At 53.6% G+C, this 13405-nt stretch overlaps 3 protein-coding genes and 1 long non-coding RNA gene across 20 annotated transcripts in view; 1 reads left to right on the top strand and 3 right to left on the bottom strand.

Moving 5' to 3' along the window:
- Window positions 1-1194: 1194 nt before the first annotated feature.
- Window positions 1195-3639, bottom strand: OCEL1 (occludin/ELL domain containing 1). 4 transcript variants are annotated; one of them, XM_019963904.2, is made up of 6 exons: window positions 3376-3639; window positions 2987-3113; window positions 2665-2864; window positions 2094-2259; window positions 1807-1860; window positions 1195-1595 (listed from the first exon to the last, which is right to left on the bottom strand). In XM_019963904.2, the coding sequence occupies exons 2-6, from the start codon at window positions 3062-3064 to the stop codon at window positions 1473-1475; spliced, it is 621 nt and encodes a 206-aa protein (XP_019819463.1). In that variant the 5' UTR covers window positions 3065-3113; window positions 3376-3639; the 3' UTR covers window positions 1195-1472. The 4 variants fall into 4 exon arrangements, with proteins under 4 accessions (XP_019819463.1, XP_019819462.1, XP_070648681.1 ...); XM_019963903.2 differs by having other exon boundaries at window positions 2987-3163; XM_070792580.1 differs by lacking the exon at window positions 3376-3639 and adding an exon at window positions 3217-3235.
- A 44-nt stretch (window positions 3640-3683) lies between these two features.
- On the top strand, window positions 3684-8110 carry LOC139184046 (uncharacterized). 2 transcript variants are annotated; one of them, XR_011567472.1, is made up of 2 exons: window positions 3684-5250; window positions 6309-8110. It is a non-coding gene; the product is annotated as an uncharacterized lncRNA (long non-coding RNA). The 2 variants fall into 2 exon arrangements; XR_011567473.1 differs by having other exon boundaries at window positions 3684-4850.
- Window positions 7202-10172, bottom strand: USE1 (unconventional SNARE in the ER 1). Its single transcript, XM_019963905.2, has 8 exons — window positions 10016-10172; window positions 9651-9700; window positions 9451-9529; window positions 9212-9364; window positions 8681-8693; window positions 8253-8280; window positions 7651-7825; window positions 7202-7406 (listed from the first exon to the last, which is right to left on the bottom strand). Exons 1-8 carry the CDS (start codon window positions 10154-10156, stop codon window positions 7224-7226), a joined length of 822 nt encoding a protein of 273 aa, XP_019819464.1. The 5' UTR covers window positions 10157-10172; the 3' UTR covers window positions 7202-7223.
- Window positions 10173-11921: 1749 nt separating this feature from the next.
- Window positions 11922-13405, bottom strand: part of MYO9B (myosin IXB) — a 107823-nt gene continuing 106339 nt past the window's right edge. For 12 of the 13 annotated variants that reach the window (XM_070792578.1, XM_019963912.2, XM_070792577.1 and 9 more), the window contains one exon: window positions 11922-13328. In XM_070792578.1, coding sequence (XP_070648679.1) covers window positions 12913-13328 — 416 coding nt within the window. In that variant the 3' untranslated portion in view covers window positions 11922-12912. The remainder of the gene's footprint in view (window positions 13329-13405) is intronic. The other variant, XM_019963917.2, reaches the window with a different exon arrangement.

Raw genomic sequence — 13405 nt, forward strand, 5'->3', positions numbered from 1 at the left:
ACTTAATTGAGGTGATATGGGGTGATGCAGGGCACCAGGGGGCGTGCCAGCCTGGCCTCAGAAGGTTGTGGCCCAGTTCTGTAGTAGGAAAGGCATCTGTGGAATTTATGCCAGGACTGTGGCTCTAGGGGATGGGTAGAAAGGGCCCAGATGGTGGTGTGGGTGGCACCTTTTGGCCCTGACTGAAGGCTTGTCAAGTGAAGACAAATTTATCAATCATGGTCCTTTGAAAACAGGGAAGAACCGGGGTCTCACCCTGTAGGTTGGGCTAGGGCTTAGCCATAAAGCAGCCTCAGCCCTCCAGAATGTTCCCCATTGGAACCCTCATCTCCCCCATGTCCATCTCGGGACATCTGGGAAGACGGAAACAAATGAGTGAAGGTCTCTTGGGTGTGCCCTGTCCCCAGAAGGGGACTGAGGTTGGAATGGGATGAAGCTCTCCCACTGGCAGCTGGGCTGGTTTCTGCCCTGGGTGGGTGTTTTCTGAGAGGTCCTGTGCACAAGTGAATGTCCACTCCAGCCGGCTGGACAGCAATGCACTGTTTCTCAGATTCACAGGACGTCTGTGGACTGACCAAGACCATGGTGTCTGTCCTGCTTCCAGTTGGTCAGAGACTTGGATGCTTGTCCAGGCCTGATTGCTGAGCTTCTACAAAACCCAAACCTCTGTTGCTGGAAGAAGACATCTTGAGCCTCTCTGGTTGTCAGGACACCTGTTGGGGTCCAGCCCCCTCTCCTTGCTCTATCACAGTGGGCTCTCTTTCTGAGGACATGTGTTCTTGAGGACCGATCCTGGGGCTGAGACCTCTCTGTGACCCAGTGGCTGGCACTGCCTTCCTTGCCTGCAGCCTGCCTAACTGCCCCTGTGCTCTGGGAGGCCAAGGCTCAAAGAAAGCTCCTGGGCTACCATCACTGGGCTTCACATGGAGCCTGGTCCTACCTGTGCTCCATCCATGCTACCCAGAGCCTGGCACGGCATGGACATTAGGGGACCCTCCTGGCTGAGGGGGTGACACTAATGGTTGACCCCTCAGCTTCCTACTCTTGGAGACTCTTGGAAGCCATTTGAGACTCTTGGAGCCCCCTGGATAGACTAGGGTTCACAGTCTACTCAGAGACCCTGGCCAATTCCCTTGCTCAGGAAGAACAATTTTTTGGTGACGAGTGAAACCAGGAGTTTTAAGTGGCAGTAGGTACTTAATAAATGTTTATTCCACTGGAATGGAGAGCAGGACCCACTTCCAGGGGATGGACTGGGATGTAGGGTCTCCATGGAAGTCCTGCAGGAGGTTCTGGGAAGCCTTGCTGGAAGAGGGGCCATCAGATCTAGGCCTCAAAGGCGAAGGCATTTAAAATCAGGCATGGCTACCCCAGGCTGGGCAACAGTAACAGCAAAGATCAGGAGGGAAGAAAAGAAGGAAGGGCAGCGTAGGGCCTCCCACTTCGTTGGTTCCCTCTATTCGCCAGGACACTCAGAAGTACACAGAGCCCTCGCTGTCTCCTTGGTCATCAAATTTCTGGATCTGTGTCTTGAGGTGCCTTAGTTTGCCCTTCAGGTAATGGCAGCGAGCCTGCTTGTCCAAGAAGCTGGGGTCCTGAGCAGGGTGAGATCCAGGGAAGTCTTTATGGCAGTCTGGCCTATGCCTCTCAAGCTGCTTGAGCTTTCATCTTTTCCTCTCTGAACCTTAGTTTTCTTTCCATGAAACTGGGCACAAGTGCCCAGCCTCATGGGAGTGTGAGTATGTGGAGGGGGGGGCGGGGGGTGGTGCAAAGGCCAGGCTGTAGGACTCAAGAGGCACAACTCACCATCTGCTTCTTCTCAAATTCCCTCCAGACACGGGCAGCAACATGGGCCTCCTTCTGCCAGAGGAGAAGGAAGCGGGTGCTCAGGGAGCACAGGACCCAAGGAGGGATGGGGAAACAGGTTCAGACAAGGTGGACCTTGTCAAGGGCTGACCTTGGCCCATGTGATGTGGTGCCCGCCCAGCCTGGACGAGGAAGAGGCCCAGAGATCTGAACCCATTGGGCTTCCAGAGGCCAGGCTTAGGCCACTTGCAAGGGATGTAGGGTGAGGGTTTCCACCTGGTGCTGACCTGGCTTCGGGGTCTGGGCAGTGAGTTCAGCAGGGCCTCCAGCTGCTGGAGCTTTGCCTGTGCAGAGCCCACCTCCTGCTGGAGCTCCAAGAACTCTGGGTACTGGTCCTGAAACACCGCAGCATAGCGGCTCCGATCCTTTGCAGTGCTCACTGGTGGGTACTTACTACCAGGTTGAAAGGGGGTCAAAGTATGAGTGGAAAGAAATCTTTTCCACAATCACTGTAATTTGCTTTTCTTTGTCTCTGTTGGGCTCCCTGCCCCAAATGCCCTTCTCTTTTTACTATTTGGTAAACTCTTACTCTTCCCTTGTAGCTCAGTTGGTAAAGAATCTGCAGGAGACCCAGGTTTGATTCCCGGGTCAGGAAGATCCCCTGGAGAAGGAAATGGCAGCCCACTCCAGTATTCTTGCCTGGAGAATCCCATGGACAGAGGAGCCTGGCAGGCTACAGTCCATGGGGTCCTAAGAGTCAGACACAACTTGGCGACTAAACCACCAAACTCTTACTCGCTTGTCAAAGTCCCAGCCTCAGTGCCCCTTCCCTGTTCCATGAAATTAGGAACCACTCACAGCTCATAGTCAGGCACGGGGTGGGGCCTAGGCACATGTCTCTCGCAGATGGCTCTAGTAGACTTCTTGGTGCCCAGGAGGGCCCGGGAGGGGAGTTCATCCTCAAATACAATCTTCTTGGGCTTTGTCCTGTGGGCTCCGGGCTGGGGCTGGTACACAGTTGGGGGAGCGCTGGGTTTGAGGCCTCTAGACACCAGCCGCTGCAGAAGGCGCAGGAATCATGGTTTGGAGTTAACGAGGGTTAGCCGGCATCCCTTAAAGAGGGGGAAATGAATCCTATGCCTGGGCTCGGCCTCGGAACCCTCCTCCCTTTTAGACTCACCGGAGGGCCAGGGCCAGGCGGACGGGTCTGCAGGTTCCCCCGGGAGCCATGGGTCCGGGGGGGCTCTCGGGTGGGCATCGGCTTGGGGACGGCGCCGCTCCGGCGTCCCCGGGCAGGTGTACGGGTCCTGCGGGGAGAGCCGTGAACAGCGTGTGGCGGGGATGGTCGGCGGGCGGACTGTGGACACAGCAGGGGGACATAATTGGAGGTGGGACGGTGGGAGGACTCACTGGGAGGCGGCTCCCGGAGCGGCCAACTACTTTACCCGTTACGCTTTCTCAATTTCCGCCCTCATTTGCATAGACGCACGCCATTGGCCTCAGGGAGCCCCAGGCCCGCCGCCGGCTGCGTAACCCGGAAGAGCGCTATGCAAATAATCCGTTACGTACCGCGCAGCCCAGGATTGGCTCGCGTTAACCCCGGCGCGGCCCGCAATCTCTCCCGCAGGGCGAGGCGGAGTCCAGGGACAGCACCCCCGAGAAGACCGTTGGGATCTCCGGTCCGGTGGCGGCCCGCACGAACCACTCCTGCCTGGGGTCACCTGTCCCAGTGTTTGGGGCTCCGACTCTAGGTCCGCTCCCGAAGTCCGTGTGGTGCATTAACTACAGGCTGGAGTCCACTGTCTAGGTCGCTCCGCTTGCCAGGGGAGGGGCCTCGGTATATAGGGCGGGGCTGGCGGTGAGGGGGCGGGCCGGGGGAACCCGGAAGCGGACCCACACCCTGGCGGTGAGACTGACGGAGAAAGCTAGCTGCTGTGTATTTAGGGCCGGTAACTCACCCTTTCTGACCCTCAGTTTATTTGGAGAACTTTCGGCAGAGAATGAGATGGTTAGACAGCATCACCGACTCAATGGACAGAAGTCTGAGGAAACTCCGGGAGACAGTGGAGCCTGGCGTGGTGCAATCCATGGGGTCGCAAAGAGACCGACACGACTTAGCGACTGAACAGCAGCACCGACTTATCTATTTACTTGAGTGAGTGAGTGAAGTCGCTCAGTCGTGTCCGACTCTTTGCGACCCCATGGACTGTAGCCCACCAGGTTCCTCCATCCATGGAATTTTCTAGGCAAGAGTACTGGAGTGGGTTACCATTTCCTTCTCCAGCGGATCTTCCCGACCTGGGGATCGAACCCGTGTCTCCCGCATTGCGGGCAGACGCTTTACCGTCTGAGCCACCAGGGAATCGCATCTATTTACTTAGCGGTTATATTTTTAAAATAGTTCTTTAAATAAGCACTGGAGGCATGTTTAGAGAATTCACATAGAAAAGAAGCGTAGCGCAGAGTGAATTTCTTACCCACCCTTATTCCCAGAGGCCACGGTTAATTGTATCTCCTTTCGGAGAGATTCGAAGTCAATGACAAATCTTCCTTACTACGGACAATACTATAGAAAAAAGATTCAAGGGCACATTTCTTTGGCCAATTGTGCAGGCTTATGTAGGATGAATTCCTAGAAGTGAAACTTCCCAGAATCCACGGGGGAAAGACCTGTGTATTTTAATTTGGAGAGAGATTGTCAAACAGATTGAACTGACTTGGAAAAGACTGTGAAGCTGGGAAAGTTTGAAGGCAAAAGAAGAGGGTGGCCGAGGATGAGATGGTTACATAGCATCACCGACATAACTTTGAACAAACTCTGGTAGATCGTGGAGGACAGAGGAGCCTGGCGTGCTGAAGTCCATAGGGTCACAAAGAGCCGAACACAACTTAGCGACTGAACAGCATCAATTGTTAAGTTGTTTTTCAGTGAGCTTCTGCCAATAATGCTCTAATCAGCTGGTTTTCCCACAACCTTTGCAACCTCAATGGCATCACAGTTTCCTGTACATGTACTTTCAAAGTTTTAAATCTTGCCTAATCTGGTGAGTGAAAAAATTCAGAAACCATTGTATTTGTTTTCCTGTTTATTTCCTGCAAAATTTTTTTTTTCTTGTTGGCTTTTAGGAGCTTTTTATATATTAAGGGTGTTGATTTAACCAGATAGTGTATCTTTGCTGTTACTATTATAAATGGGATCTTCCAATATATTTTGCAACTTTGTTTTTTGCATATAGGAAGTTAATTTAAATATTCATTAACCCCCTTGTTGGTTTACTAAATTTTCTTACTGAAATAGCTAGCTGTTTTAGTTTGCTTGGATCTTTTTATATAGACAAATTTATCTTCTATGAGTAATTTTACTTCTTTCATTTTTTTTGTTGTCTACTTGCATTGACTAGCACCTCCAGACAATATTAAATCATTGGAGGAGATGGGTGGACTGTGAGTATCCCTCCACTCCAGCTCAGTTTAGTTTCTTCACTTTGACGGTAAAACTTCTAGTATTTGCCCATTAAACTCAACACTGCCTTTGGCTTGAGATTTTTCCGTTCAATGAGGAAATGCTCGTTATTTTTAATTGAGACTTTGTGTAATGGATGCTGTGAATAGTACCGTTTCACTCTGATTTTGCTTCCTGATGCATTAATACGGCTATTAACATGCTTCCTAATACTGAACCATCTCTGAGTCACAAGCAGGAGCCTCCTTCTTATGGTCTATTTTTAAAGAGTTGCCACTAGAGCTTTCATAAAGCTTTAAAAACTGCCACCAGAATTTTAAAAGGTATTAGTGGTGGTTTTACACCTATGCTGATGCAGTGGGGGTGGGGCCCACACGGACAACTCCATGCGTGTTCCACAGGCACCTTCTGTCCACCCTTCCTTTCCAAGCTTCTTCAGTCACTCCTCTCACAGACTTTGCTCTTGACATCTGGAGTGGGGATAAGCAGAACCCAGGACCCATAATTCCTCTGGACTCATACTCCATGATCCCTTCCAGGGTCCCAACTCCAACGCCCACCCAAACTATGACCTGGGCAGGCAGGGTCGCCACTGATTTTCTTGTGTTTGCTGAGTGACTGTGTGAAGCACCTGCAGTGTCCTGAGACTTTCGGCTGTGGCTGGGCTAAGCCTTGTCTCTAAATTACTACTTTCAATCCCAAGGAAAGCCCAGCACTGACACCCTGAGAGGGTAATAGGCAGGAAGGCTAGGGGTCCCCAGATGGAGGAAATAGGTTGCAAGTGTCAGACATTTTTTTTTTCTCTCTCTTAAGTGGCAGGAGGAAACAAACTACAAGTGTCAGACATTTTCCCCTTCTCTATGCAAAATTAAAAGGTTTCTTTAAAAATTTTGTGTTGCCATGATGACACCTGGTTCCACCTGAAATTAACTCTTCTCAAACCTTGAGCTAACCAATGCGTTTTTCTTATGGAAATGTTTTTCTTAAGCTATGTTAATGAACTATGTACTTACCTTAGACTCTGTCTTTCATCAAGTAGGTTCTGCCTAAGACTCAGAAAACCAGCATGTTTTACTCACGGAAATGTTCTCTTAAGCTATGTTAATGCAACTGTGTATTTGCTTGGAAATCTGCCTTTCTTCAAGATTCACGTCAATTTTTTTTAAGGAATTTATTTGGTCGCAAGAGGTCTTCGTTGAGGCGTGTGGAATCTAGTTCCCTGACCACGGACTGAACCTGGGCCCCCTGCATTGGAAGCATAGACTCTTAACCACTGGGCCACCAGGGAAGTCCCCATGTCAACTGTTGTATGGCCTGGGATGACTCACCTTGTGCCAGTGTTATCGCAAAATGCATGTTGTGGGTGAGGGGCCGGGTGCCACTCTGAGTTTTCAGACATTTCCTTTTCTCTAATTAGCAGCTTACTAATAGGTATATTAACTTCTTGCTGAAAACTAGCAAGTTAATAAAACTTTATTACACAAAATTTCTGAGCGGTCAAGCCTTGTCACTGGCTCTGGATCAAATTCATCTCCTCCAGAGGCCAAGAATCCCGGCGTCGTTCATAGCTCAAAAGAGACAACTTTTCAACCCTTCCTACAGGCTGACCTCCAGGCATGGGCCCACTCCTCCTCAACCCTCCAGACCTTACCTTGACTCCACAGGAATGTGTTTGGCTCTGACTCCATCAGATTGGGAGTTCTTGGGGCCCCTATGGGCCCTGCCTTGTCCAGTGTGAAGTAGGTACCTGGGGGGCGGGGAGCAGAAATGGGAGGCAGGCTTGTGACTCACCTCCCCCAGCTGCCTGACCTCCTTCCTCCCCTGGTCCTGTACTCTCTGCAGCTCTCATGGGGCTCCAAGGGCCTTCCCATCATGTTGCCAACCCCAAAAGGTATCACCCCTGGACAGGGTGGAGGGCAGAGAGAGCACAGGTGACACAGGCCGGGCCAAGTCTTTATTTGAGTTTGGGCATGATGCGGATGAAGAGGATCATGCTGATGAAGATGAAGCAGACGACTATGAGCATGGCCCAGAGCAGCCAGTTGACCGACTTCTGTGTGTGCTGCTCCAGCCGCTCGGATTCCGTCTTCAGCTTTTCCAGGTTCTGGTCAGCCATCTTGAGTGAGTGTGACAGGGTCTGTGGGTGAGGCAGGGGGAGGTGTCAACAGGACTGGGTCCAAGTGTTGCCTCTTTCTACTGCAGTGGGGTAAATCTATACTTCTTGGCCCTTGCTAGTGCTATTTCCTCTTCTGGGAATGCCATTTTTGACTTCTGCCAAACTCCTATTCATCCAGCTAAGTCCCAGCCATAGGGACCTTCTTCTGGGAAGCCTTCTTTGATGCCCCAAACCAGAGGCTCTAGGGTTCCCAGAGTCCTCATACCTGGTTGTCCTTCTTGATGACACTCTGGGCAGCCAGTGTGTTGGTCTTGAGGCTCCGGGCCAGGCCGAGCATCTCCTCTGCCAGCTTCTCCTGGAGGTTCTGGTGTCGCTGCAGGACAAGGTCTAGCTCGGCTGCTGACTGCTTCTCATCCCTTGGTGTGGGCCCTGATGCCCCACTGACCCCACAGATGGGTAGACCAGTGGGTATGAGATCAGGGGATGGGGGAAGGAGGGAAGAGACCAACATGTTTTCAAGGGACCTAGAGATTATAGTTCCAGCTACCGCGCTGCTTGGGGTTCTTTCTCCTTTTTTGCTTTGGCTTCTGGGAAAAGCATCCTCAGAAGTGGCTGTTCGTTAAGTGTTTTTTTTTTTTTTTTTAATTTTATTATTATTATTACTGGCTGCACCGCTCAGCCTGCAGGATCTTTTTCTCCAACCAGGGATTGAACCCGGGCCCTTGGCAGTGAAAGCACACAGTCCTCAGTACTGGATCACTGGGGTTCCCGATTGGTGTTTAGATGCTCATGGTTGTGCTTTAGTGGTCCAAGCTTTGCCCAACTCCCCTCTCCCCACAATGCTGCCCAAGGGCTGAAGATACTCACGTTCTCTTCCTCACATCCAGTTCAGGCTCTGAAAGCAAAACAAGCCAAGCAGGCAAAAAGGAAGAAATGGTTTGCTGTTTTCCAGTTTACTGACCATTGCCCGGGATGTGTCTGCTACTCACAAGGCCATTTCCCATTCTGTCTGTCGCACAGCAGGTGCAGGAAGTCTTCCTCATCAGGGCTCCCCCAGGCCCCAGGTCCCCCCTCTAGCCAGCCTTAGTCACTTGGGCTGGGAGTGTCCAATTCTGTCTCCTCTAGGGCCCCTTCCTCTGTCCTGACACCCTCTTCAAGTATGGTAAGGCCCCTGGGCACAGTTTCCCCGGGCTGTGCACACCCTGTGGGAGCCAGGTTAGGCACGAGGGATGTGGGGCACTAAGAATACATGTATGTCCCAGGCCTTGAGTCCTGTTCTGCTCATGCTGTCTCACCTTCACTAGAGTCCTGTGGGAAAAAAGGAGAGGCACAGAATCACCAACCATGCCATGCCCCCAGACCTGTCCTTTCTGCTTTCAGAAACTCCCCACCCTCAATCAGGACCCTGGACAAGTCCTATGACCTTTGAGGCTCAGTTTCCTCATCTATAAACTGAAAACAAGGGTTCATATTTTGAAGGGTATTTTTCAGATCCACAGAAAGTGCTCATAGAAGTATCTGTCATCCTATTTCACAGCTGAAAAAACTCACTTATGTGTGGTGAGGCGGGGCCAAACCTTGCTCCGGGCCAACTCTGGGGCTTTTAAGTGTAGATGTGCCATTTTTGCCATGTACCAAAACTCTTACTAATCTAGTAAAGCCCTGGCCACGATGCCTGTCTGTTGGGAAGCCTTGTCTGATGGTCCAGGTCCTGTCTGTTGGGTATCCTAGTCCCTGCACCGGAAGTGTTTGTTGTTCTGGCCACCTCCATGCACAAAGTCCTGTCCCCAGCTGAAGTTTTCCCGGGACTAGGGAGGGAGCCCTACCGTGCCTAGCAGCTCACTCCGCATTTCACTGGTGTACCGAGCCCGTGACTGTAGGTGCACTGTCTTCGTAGCGGGTACCCGTTCCCTTGCTGTAGTTGGTACTCGGCCAGGGGCCAGGAACTGGTTGGCTAGTGCCTTCTCTGAGGAGGAGGTCTGCAGAAGCGGGAAGGGAGCAGTCACCAGAGGGGCAGGCCCCAGGTGAGCATGACGGTTGACCAGGCAGAAGTGCCCCTGCTTACCAGTTTCTCTGCCTGCAGCATTCCCTTCAGAAAATCTACCTTCCGAGAATATTCATTGAGCACCTCGGAAGCCGGTTTGCTGGAAGGGGAGAAGAGGAAAAGGAAAGCCTACTGTGCCCAGTTGAGGGGAGGTTCTTAGTGGGAACTTGGTCTCCAGTAGGAGACTCAATTTTGAACCACTTGTGGCCGCTTGCACTCACCTCGCCTGTGCTTTCAGGGCCTGCAGCATGTCCTCGAGAGCTCCCACGTACTGGGGACAAAAAGGGGGGGGTGTCAGCCCAGTCCTCCCCCCTACCCCGACATCCTGCTTAGAGAGATCAGAGCCAACAAGGGGCGAGGCCAGGATGGGGGCGGGGTTGAAACAGGAGGAGCCAATTATCAGGGGGAGGGACCAGCTGAGCCCCAGGGAGAAGGCGGGAGAGCAGCAGGTGGACGTGGCCGGAACCAACCGGAAGGGGCGTGGCCACGCTGGCTGGCGAGGCGGGGGACTCGGGCCCGGTGGCCTCTAGATGCGGGGACCACTCTCTTGGATTCGGGGTTTACGAGGAAACACGAGATTCCCTACCTTTTCTAGACGCCACTCGTCCGGGTCCCGTTTCTCCGCTGCCATCGCCTCGCAGCGGCACAGCAGCCGCACCAGGTTCAGCTCCAGCCTCGACGCTGCCATCACCACCCAGTGGTACTCCGCCCCTTCCGCCGGCGCCATCTTAAGAGATGGCGGAAGTGCCCTCCGTGGCCTCTTTCCGGTCGGAAGTGCCCTGTTCGTTTGCTGTCCCATTCTTGTTTAGGGTGGCGGAAGTAATGTCTTCTTTCAATGCGAGACACCATCCCGTCTGCATTTACTCCGGGATGAACCGCTTGCTTATTCTTGCGAGCGTCTTGATCCTTCCGGAAAGGTTGAAAGGATCAAGTCCTTCGGTGCCAGAAGACCCACATGCAAAGCGTGAAGTGCTCATTACTCCCCCTCCTCAAAATTCGTACCCTTCTCTCCACTCCTTCCTGAGTTTTTCCCACTCTGAGCCTTCTGCATCCAGGCAGTCTTCTCTGAATTCACGAGGAGAGGCCCTGACCTGGGATTTAGGAACCCAAGACTTAGGGGCTATTATTTCCGGTCCCAGCCCTGACCCTGACTCCACCTCCCGTCGTAGCCTTTTGCGAGTTTCTTAACTTTTTCTGGACCTGTTCCCCCTACGGTCTGGCAGTGACATGAGCTAAACCTGGGAGCGTGAGGTGTGGCTGGGTCACCCTCAACGCCCAGACCCCCGTGGACAGAACCCCACCCGCGTCCTCAAGAAGTCAAGGCCTCTTGTTCGAGTCTCCTTCTGTGGGCCCTCCGAGTGAGGATGGGGACATCATAGGGGCTGAAGTCTGGTGTACATCCCTCAACTATCTCCCCATCCTTCAGGTTACCTGTGTTCAGGTCACATCAGTGGCCTTGGTGCCCTGTAAGTACCGTGGATGAGTCTAAACTCAAACTCAGGTTATTGATGGGGTGGCGGGCTGGGGGTGGTGGTGCCGGGGAGCGGCTCTAGAGCCAGACAGGGCTTCCCAAGTGGCTCAGTGATAAAGAATCCACCTGTCAGTGCAGGAGACACAGGAGACGCGGGTTCGACCCCCGTGTCAGGAAGATCCCCTGGGGAAGGAAATGGCAACCCACTCCAGTATGCTTGCCTGGGAAATTCCATGGACAGAGGAGCCTGGTGGGCTACAGTCCATGGGGTGGCAAAGAGTCGGACATGACTGAGCACACATCCAGACATGCATGAACCAGACAGGGCAGGGTCTGAATCCCAGGCCACCCCATCCCAGCTGTGTGGCCTTGGACTAGACCACCAACTTCAGCATGTGCCACTTAAACTCAGGTCTGTCACAGTCTCTTAACTCCCCCACACCTACAAACCCCATCTGCCAACCAATTACAACTGCCGATCTGGTTGCAACCTGGGAGCTTCTCTACTGGTGGTGATGGTGGTGGTGCTGTTGCTTCAGGCTCTAGTGGATCCACCAGGACTGACTCCCCACCCCACAAGGCAGATGGCCCCTTCAGCTGACATTTAAGCCCCTGCTGGGGAAGGGCTAGGCGTGACAGGAGGCAGCTCCCAGGACAGCAGGCTGTCCTCACTTCATGTGACTCTACCATAAGCTGCCTGCTTCCGCAGCTTTCTGGATCAATAAGAAGCACTTCCAGGGATTCCCCTGGTGGTCCGGTCAAGCTTCCACTGCAGGGGGTGTGGGTTTGATCCCTGTCAGGGAACTAGGATCCTATAAGCTGCATGGCACAGCCAAAAAATAAGCCCACTTCGCTTGTGTTAAATTCCAACAGGACTTGGCTGGAGGAATGATGGAAGTCCTCCCAGACAAAGGGGCTCAATCCTTGCTCTGCACCATCGCCATTTTTGGCTGAGGCTGCATGCCTGACCCCCGCCCCCACCCTTGAGCCTGTCTGAGTAGGAACTGAATACAGACACCTCTTAGGCACTTTTTCTTTATTTCACATGGCCTGTGGGTGTCTCTTGTCCCAGACCTGGCACCGTGTGTCCAGGTGCTGGGAGAGTGGGCTGAGCCTGAGAGGGGAATGCCCCTCTCTGCAGATGCCCAGACTGTCACTGTAGATTTGCAGAGACATACAAGCCCAGGCCTTGCCCTCCCCACCCGTGAACGGTCCTGAGTTACGGGCTCCTGTTCTGCCACATGGGGCTGGCAGTGCCAAGGTGGTCTTCTCTGTCCGGGGCACAACAGACCGAGGAGTGATGGCCACATTCGCGTATCCCTGGAATAATGTGAGGTCTGTGGTGCCTGGAGTGGAGGCTGCCTACCATCGTGTGTCCTGGCTCTAGCCAACAGTCTTGATCACCACGGAAGGCTCCACTGTTCCCTTGAATGGGCCAGATAGCCACTGGCCGGGCCGCAGTACAGGGCAGTCAGGGGCCACAAGTGTCCAAACCCCTCATGCAGAGTCCTTGCCCTCGGCCCCCTCAGCTGTCCCTCAGCGTGGGTCTGAGCCTCCGAAGCTTGGCGGCTATGTGGGCTTGCTCTGAAGACTCACATCCAGGTTATAAGGAAGATGCAGGGAGTTAATATAAAAGTTTGTACATACACATATAAAAACAATTTGGTCTTCTGTTAAGGCTGTTACAGTTTAAACTTATGTAAACCACACACAAAGAAACAGTGACCTTGAAAACGTACAAAAGGGGAGCTGGGAGATGCTGGGCTGCCTGCCATGATTCGGTGCTCTGATCGGGCGCCTCCGTGTGACGTGGGGGCTCAGCAAGGGTGGCCAGGCCTCAGCCAGCCTCTCCCCGCCTGAATTCACTTGGAGCCAGTGCCCACCTCACATCACTCTCGGAGCTTTCCATTCTGGATCCTTCTCAGATTGCTGAATGCTGGCTCTGGAGCTCCGGTGCCCAGCTCGGGGACTGGGCCATCCTTGCATGTGCGGATGCTGGCAGCTGAGGGCCCTCAGCCATTGGCCTGGCCCGAGGAAGAGGGCAGGCAGTAGGTTGGGGGATCCGAATACCTCCGCTTGGCCCCAGGCGGCCGATCATCCTTGTCCAGGGGCTCCTGAGGGCCCTGAATGGGCAGGTGAGTGCCTGGCGTGATATACACGGAGTGTACCTGGTCTGGGCGGCGGGCCGGTGGCTCTCGGCGCCTCACCATGGTGGCAGCTTCCTGGGTACCAGGCGCCCGGCCAGGGAGATAGGAGGGCAGGCCAGGCGGAAGCTTGATGTTGGCCGTGGGCATGATCGGGGTCCGCCGGGGGGTCTTCACTCTGACCGTCATGAAGGACGACGGCCTTCGTCGAGGAGGGGCGGCCGCCTCGGGGAGGGGGCTCGGGGTGGGCGCGCCGGGGCAGGGGAGAGCAGGCGCGGGGGGCCCTTTTGAGAGACAGATGGCAGGGTTACTGCAGCTTCAGGACCGGCAGATGGACCCTCGCCCGGGGGCCTGCTGGGTG

Source organism: Bos indicus, chromosome 7 (genome assembly GCF_029378745.1).
Source record: "Bos indicus isolate NIAB-ARS_2022 breed Sahiwal x Tharparkar chromosome 7, NIAB-ARS_B.indTharparkar_mat_pri_1.0, whole genome shotgun sequence".
Classification (NCBI taxonomy): Eukaryota; Metazoa; Chordata; class Mammalia; order Artiodactyla; family Bovidae; genus Bos; species Bos indicus.

Bases quoted from the DNA above. Each gene is read 5' to 3' on its own strand.
- USE1 (XM_019963905.2), bottom strand. From the start codon at position 10,156: ATGGCGCCGGCGGAAGGGGCGGAGTACCACTGGGTGGTGATGGCAGCG. The intron at 9,530-9,650 runs GTGAGTGCAAGC...CTCCCCTTCCAG, and splicing joins GCCCTGAAAGCACAGGCGAG to CAAACCGGCTTCCGAGGTGC. The intron at 9,365-9,450 runs GTAAGCAGGGGC...CCGCTTCTGCAG, and splicing joins TGCTGCAGGCAGAGAAACTG to ACCTCCTCCTCAGAGAAGGC.
- OCEL1 (XM_019963904.2), bottom strand. From the start codon at position 3,064: ATGCCCACCCGAGAGCCCCCCCGGACCCATGGCTCCCGGGGGAACCTG. The intron at 1,861-2,093 runs GTCAGCACCAGG...CTCCTCTGGCAG, and splicing joins TGCCCAGACCCCGAAGCCAG to AAGGAGGCCCATGTTGCTGC. The intron at 1,596-1,806 runs GTGAGTTGTGCC...CACCCTGCTCAG, and splicing joins AATTTGAGAAGAAGCAGATG to GACCCCAGCTTCTTGGACAA.